The sequence below is a fragment of the Podarcis tiliguerta genome, assembly GCF_965153285.1.
Source record: "Podarcis tiliguerta genome assembly, chromosome: 13".
In the NCBI taxonomy this organism is placed as follows: domain Eukaryota; kingdom Metazoa; phylum Chordata; class Lepidosauria; order Squamata; family Lacertidae; genus Podarcis; species Podarcis tiliguerta.
This window is the reverse complement of record NC_139546.1, coordinates 1,363,913-1,370,772: the sequence shown is the minus strand read 5'-3', so window position 1 is coordinate 1,370,772 and position 6,860 is coordinate 1,363,913. Positions and strand designations below refer to the sequence as shown.

General features: G+C 49.5%; 1 protein-coding gene across 4 annotated transcripts in view; it reads right to left on the bottom strand.

Moving 5' to 3' along the window:
• Window positions 1-282: 282 nt before the first annotated feature.
• The window catches only part of SSH1 (slingshot protein phosphatase 1), a 45,579-nt gene continuing 39,001 nt past the window's right edge, over window positions 283-6,860 (bottom strand). For all 4 annotated transcript variants that reach the window (XM_083407508.1, XM_083407510.1, XM_083407509.1 and 1 more), the window contains one exon: window positions 283-6,572. In XM_083407508.1, the coding sequence (XP_083263634.1) occupies window positions 5,313-6,572 (1,260 nt within the window). In that variant the 3' untranslated portion in view covers window positions 283-5,312. The remainder of the gene's footprint in view (window positions 6,573-6,860) is intronic.

Sequence of the window (6,860 nt, the reverse complement as noted above, 5' to 3'; positions counted from 1 at the left end):
CTACTGACAAACCAGATGTACTGCATCTTATATTTATGCAGCTGGTTCTTCCTGCCTAAGTGTAGAACCCTACTGAAATTCATTTTGTTAATTTTGGCCCAGTTCTTTTCTATAGTTTTCTTTTCATGCTGCCAGTATGGTTACATGTGGGCTGGTACGGTAACCTTTCGTTGTAGGCTTCTTGGCTGGGCTGCTAATCTGCAGTGCCCATTTTCGCAAAACATGCTTTCAAAGCAGACAGTGCAGAGGGGAATTTTCATTCCAAGGACTGCAAACAGGCAGTTTGTAAAGAATTTTTTATTATTTGTTTCCTCATGAGAAGCACATAATACAGTACACTTTTACTAACAAGTAAAAAAAAGTGCATATTGCATCCCCTACTGTGAATGTAGTCATACATACATACATACATTCTCACACACACAACACAGTGTATATAGGTGGGTTTAGTTTTTTAAAATAAAAAACAACAACCCTAGAATAAAAAAAATGTACATTGTACCAGGAACATATTTGTCAGCTTGAATTATTTCACACATTGATAAGGCCAGTTCAGATGGTGATGGGCTTTGCTAACAGTGGACAGCTGAGGTTTTGGGGGTGAGCTTAGCTCTTGGATGCAACTTATGAAGTGTCATGGAGCAAGTGCCTTTCTATTAGTAATGGCCATTCTTTGCCCTTCAAAACATAAACCCCACTTTCATTTGCTCTGCTCTCCTTTACCACGTCTGGTGGTGGGTGCAGAGCACCAAGTGTGGGGTGCTAACTGGGCCTGTCAATATCTGGACCAGCCAAGATTTTACAAAGAAGCAGCTCCATCTATGGACTTATGCTTCAATGAGCCCATCAATGTACATTGGCAACACAAATGATAAGCTGACTTGGACTGCAAAACAGAAGAATAAACAAGAATCAAAATGGGGCCATCTCATTTAAAATGTTCAGGAAGAGCATAAGCTGGAGGGACTAAAAGGTCTCCATTTGTGCAATTCAGATTTTAGGCTGGGACATATGTTGGCAGGGAGCACAGGCTCCAGGAGATCCACCTGGTGGAGAGGACAAATTCCTTCCGTCTTTGAGATGCCTTGTGGAGTCCCTGCCTGCCTTTGGCGCTGCATAGATTAATCCAACAAGTGTGCAGTGTGTGTGGAAAGAGGGTCTTTGTAGAAGAGCTTTTTCTTTTTAAAAACTCAAAACCACTGTCGACAATTTCTCAAGTAGCAAATGGGACGTCAACGAGCCATTCCAAATGACAAAAGTAACTTCAGGTATGTAAGCATGATTTCAACTAAAAGTATTATAGGCGGAGCTCTATGGGCACCATGAACATCAGAGGTACCAAGACAAATAAGAGTAAGAACTTCACATAAATACACAGTATTTGTAAACTATCCACAAGGCACTCAATTTAAAAAGAAAGTAAAAGAAGTACCACCAGCTACCATGCCATGCATCTAAATAAGCTAGCAACCTCCTGCGGATTTAAAAAATAATAATCTTTGAAATGGTATGCTATGGGCTAGATGCTTGCTATTGGCTTAAAGACCTTTGCAGGGTTTTTTTTTTTTAAAAAAGGACAATGTCAACCTGAGATATAGTAAGCAAGGTTGTACCCCCAGTTGAACTTTTCCAGGGTAAAATCAAATATTGCAGTCTTCCATATGCAATAAAGAACTATTTCGGCCATGAACTAAATTCTTAACAATTAACTCCCTGGAAATAAGAGGATAAACAGGACAGGAGGAGGAGACAGCAGCCCCTTTCATGAGTCAAAATAGAACCCTTCAGCAGGGCTGCTAAGGTTTGGTTTTAAAAGTGTATTGGTAAGCTGTGCTGTGCTCTTATTCTCCACTGGGCAGCCTTAAGGGCTTCCAAGAATGTATATTGCTGCAAGTTTTATGTTCTATATTGCAAATAAGCATTAGAATGACAGGGTGGTTCCCAGCACCTGCTGTTGCCAAAATGCATCATACATTAAAGGAGGGAGGAAGCTAAGCAACCAGGAAGGCAAACTGCCACTGCTCCACCAGGAGCAACACCAGCTGCACAGGGAATGCACAGCTGCCCCAGCAATGACCGGCAAATCTGGTGGTTCTTGAGAAAGGCTGTGGGCCCTGGTCTGTGGCTACATCACTGTGGGAAAATGGTTCAAAGGTGGCTCAGCAATTCATACAAATAAGCATGTGGCCGGTGAGCCAACCGGGGTCAGGGCACGGGTATGAGAGGTCAGTTGGTGTTCTGCTCTCCTTCTGCAGCTGCTGCCCTCTTGACTCACAGCTGATTGGGGCTGTAGAGAAATGGGGGCAGGCTGCTTTTGGGGTTGGCGTTGGGACGTGAGTGAGGGGAGAAGAAAGAAGGTAGCAGTCGCCTTTTGATACCAGATGTCACACAGTACACTGGGTAATCCCATGGGTGGCGACTTCGGCAAGAAGCAAGGGTGGCAATGAAATGACTTTCAGCAGTGGACAAAAATGAAAAAGGAACACTAAACACAAAATGCATTTCATGCTACACACTACAAGAGTCTTGAACCCTAAAAAGGTCTTCTACAGTACTTTGACATGGTCGGCATAAAGTAGTGTTGCACAAATCAACACCCAGCCCTAAAATTAATGAATCAACAGATTCACTCCGCATGGAACCTGCTGGCTACCCAGCCGCAACCAGAAGCAAGGACCTCTGTATCGGGAGGAGACACACCCATGGGTTTTTGAGGACTGCTAATTAATATGTTGAGTCCAGCTCATGAAAAGATTCTGAAATTCAAATTTGGCCTCCAAAGCAGTCCTGTGGCTTCCTCCCTGAAACACTGGTCAAAGGGCTCCAGAGGAACAGGTCCAACATGGTAAGGGTGAATGCTGGGCATCTGGCCTGTGCAAATCTGTTTTGTACCTGGATTGGAAAAGCCACGTGGAACAATACTTATAATCAGAATACACACAAAACAGCTTTGTCTGTTCCAAGCTTATACTTCCAAGCAAAGAGCAAGGCTTCTGACTTACAGCAGTTGCAGAGAAAGGCTTCCAACAGTTGGCACCTTGTCTGACTCGCCATTTGTGCCTGCTCAGTTTCCACCACAAAGCTTCACTCACACCAGAGGCTAGAGTACAGAAATTGGTGCTGACCATTTCGCTTGCAGGCTTGGTTGACAAGGAGACCTGGAGAAGAATCTCTTTCTGAGGTGTCCCTAAGCCAGCAACAGAATCATAGAATTGTAGAGCTGGAAGGGAACCCAAGGGTCATCTAGTCCAACCCCCTGCAATGCAGAAATCTGTACCATGTCAACAGGCAAAGGAAGATGCCCCAATGACCTGAGTAGGAGATACCCACAATGCACGTGGAAGCTCTGCTGTGGACTTCAAAAGGTAAGAGCTGGCATGCTGGCTTCCACAACTGTCACAAGGGCCGCAAGGAGTGACCCCACTGACTATCCTAAATATTTGCCAGCCCTAAAGAAATGTGGAGAGCAGCAAGCGGCAAGCCCTACTCTGGGTTCTCAGTAGCACTTGCTCATCAACTGGGACATGAGGCAATCCCCTCTTTGGCCCTGGATTGGCGATTGGGATGGACCATATTCTGTCTGGCCCGAGACCTGTGTTTAGGAAGAGTGAAATGCCAAGAGTCCTCCCCGCCCCTTGGCTTGAGAGCCTCTGCGTGAGGCCTCAGAAGTTCTCCAAGACCTGCACCAGACTCACCTCTGGCCTGTGACCAGAACAGTGTGGGGAAGGCTCCAAGTGAGGATGGGTTCCTCTCCTCTGCTCTTGGCACTCCATCCCAGAAGGTTCCAACTAAGTCTGGAGAACCCTGGTGTGCGCACAGGGGAGGGTGCTCCAAGAACAATCCCTACTGAACCTTTGAATTACAATGAATATTGCAGAGAGGACCCCCCCCCCACACACATCTGGTCTTATTGCACAAGTCCCCTCCCTTGTGGTGCTCAGAAATCAGCACAGCTCAGAAATCAAATCTTGAGCCCCAAGACACTCTGGCCTCGGTCAGCAAGACCAGCAGCAACAGCAGACCAAGATTCAAGTAACCTTTGACCCCCTGTGTGACTGGTGAGACGCACCTCTGGGGAAAGCGTCAAGAAGTCGTCTTTTTTTCTTCACCCCCCGTGGCACCCAGGCAATAAAACAAAGGATGATGCTGCCCCAGTCCACAAGCAGCTCTGGAGCTTGGCAAGGAGCACCATCTGATCCTGAGGCAAAATGCAGCTTCCTTCTGACTGCTGCAAGTTGAGCAAAGCACACAGTTCATTTTTACAAAAATATTAAGACAAAAGCGAAAAAGTCCCCAATTCCACAGAAACTCTCCCCAATTTCCAAACATAGGTCAACAGTAGAAAAACAAACAAACCACTGCCACCCAATCCTTTATTCCATGTGTGATCAGCAACCTTAGGACATCATGGTTATGGGCCCTGTGGGCCCCAGATGTTGCTGGACTACAACCCTCTTCAGGGGTGGCAGCAGGAGCAGGGCAACATCTGGGGGGGCAGGCTCCCCCTTCTTGTGCCACAATAGCTTTATGATAAGCTCCAAACTCAAAAGGTTGACAACTCAGAATTCAGCTACTGCTGTTTTTAACAGGGGCTCCAGGTTGCCGTCCCAAGCAGCATTGATGGAATTGTCTTAGCAAAGCCACAGGACAGCAGAAGGCAAGGAGCCACAGGATGATCATCCCCCATCCCAGGAGAAACTCAACATTCCTTCAGCCAGGCGAGTGACCAGAAAGACCATCACTCGGGGCACATAAACTCAAAGTCGGCAGGAATGGGGATCTGTGTAGTGGTGTTAACAACAATGACTGAACTGTAACTCTTCAAAAGGAGAACCATCAATTTCGGAACAAGATTGATTTTTGTGTGTTTTTTAAAAGAAAAATCCCATGTATAAATACGTGAAGAATGGAGGTAGCAGGTTTGGTGTTTCCCTCTTAGGCTCTTACCTCAAGTGCCTCTTTGAACTAGGAAATTGTGCTCAAATTGAGCCGCCAGGGAAACCTTGCAAGAAAGAGTTGTTGCTTTTCCAGCATGGGAGGGGAAGAGGATCTGCCCCTCTGCACCCCACCCCCGAGGAAAGCAGAGGCCCAGCTCACACATGCCGCCATCGCCTTCTGAGCCGGGAGGCTGCGAGCGCCTTTTCCACCGGGTTGCTAGCCCTGTCAAGTCTCCCCCTTTCCCCACACTACTTGTGGCATCACACGGGAAGGGCAGAGAACTTTATCATCTTTTTGCAAAATGATAAAACTGCATTTAGTAGAGACAAGTATAAAAGGAACAAGTTCTTTTTAACAAAGGTCATAAATATGTGTCAACTCTCCCCCATCCACAGCCTGCCCTTCAACTTTGCCAGAGCGGCTTCTGCCGGCGGCAAGGTGGCTTGCTCTCCAGTGGCCTTCAGGGCAGGCTGGCAGCGCACCACCGAGGACTCGCTTGACTTGGTCTCCCTGGAGTCCGTCAGGGCGGACAGGTCCGTCTCGCTCGCCAAGTCCTCTGAGGACAGGTTGAGGCTGCCCAGCTTGGCCAGGGAGTTGGAGCGCTTCAGCGGGGAGGAGACCGTCAGGCCAGCCAGCCGCAGCCTGGTCTCAATCTCCTGGGTCCGCTGCCTCACCAAGCCAGGCTTCCCTCGCACGCTGTGGATGCTGTCGCTGCTGGAGCTCCGCGTCAGGTTGGAGCTCCGGGACGACGACGGTGTGTAGCAGACGGTCTTGAGAAAGTCCTTTGTGAAGCTGCTTGTGTGGTCCACCGTCCGGCACAGGACAGGCGTGGAGGTCTTCTGAGGCGCCCCGCCTACCAGGGGGCTTTTCTGCAGCTTCTCAGTGTCACTTTTCATACCCCTGGGTATGGGAAGAGGCTGCTGCTCCTGCTGGGCCACCTCCAGCTCCTGCGTTTCTTCCGGAATGCTGCCGTCCGCCGGGCCCCCAGGGCACTCCCTCCCCTGAGCAGCTGCTTCAGGCGCTGGCAGGCTCTTGAGGCGCTCCAGCTCCTTCGTGTGCTTCCGGACCAAGCCCGCTTTCTGGAGCTGCAGGAGCGACTCCTGATGCTGCATCAGGTAGCTATTGGTGGTCGGCTTCTCCAAATCCTTGCTGAAGAGCAAGTACTTCAGGTCCTTGGTCTGCCGGGCGTCCCTTCTTGGCAAGCAATCCTCTTTCCTTCCATCGCTGAGGACGGGACTCCTCTCGCAGAGAGAGTTTCTCAGGCCAGCTGGAGCCCTAGGGCCATCTCTGGGCTTCTCGGAAGCACTGCAGGGCCAGCCGGCTGCAGGTTTGCTGGGATCAGCGCTCTGCACGTCACTCCCCGCTAGTAGCGGAGGCAAGCTGATGCTTTTTGCAGTGTGGACTTCTTTTGGGGGAGACTCACAGAATGCCTGCTCCAAAAACGCGGGTGTCCTGTGCAGGAGGAACGGCGGCTGCGTGCAGACCGTGGAGCTGCGGGAGCGGGAGGCCAGGTGCAGGGGCTCACAGGGTTCCCCAAAAGTGTCGGCTGAGGCGCCAGCACTGGCATACACGCAGTCGGCGCAAGACTTGTAGGAAGGCTTCACTTTGCTGAGGATCCCAAAGATGGCATCGTGCTGAAGGAGACAAAAGAGGCCAGGTTAAGAGGTGCCAGGCATGAAGCAAAAATGGGAAAGCAGAACCTGCAATCCCTGCTTTGCGGGGGGTTGAACTAGATGGCCCTTGGGGTTATTTCCAGCTCTACCATTCCATAGACCTGGGCACATCATCATGGTAGGGGCACTTCCAGCTGCCCCCCCCCTTGCCCTGGAAGCCTCCCACTTGATGCTGCAGGAGAGGGACTGAGCCAGTGTAGTATAGCAATAGTAATAACAGTGGTTTGTGTGTCGGACTAGGACCTGGGA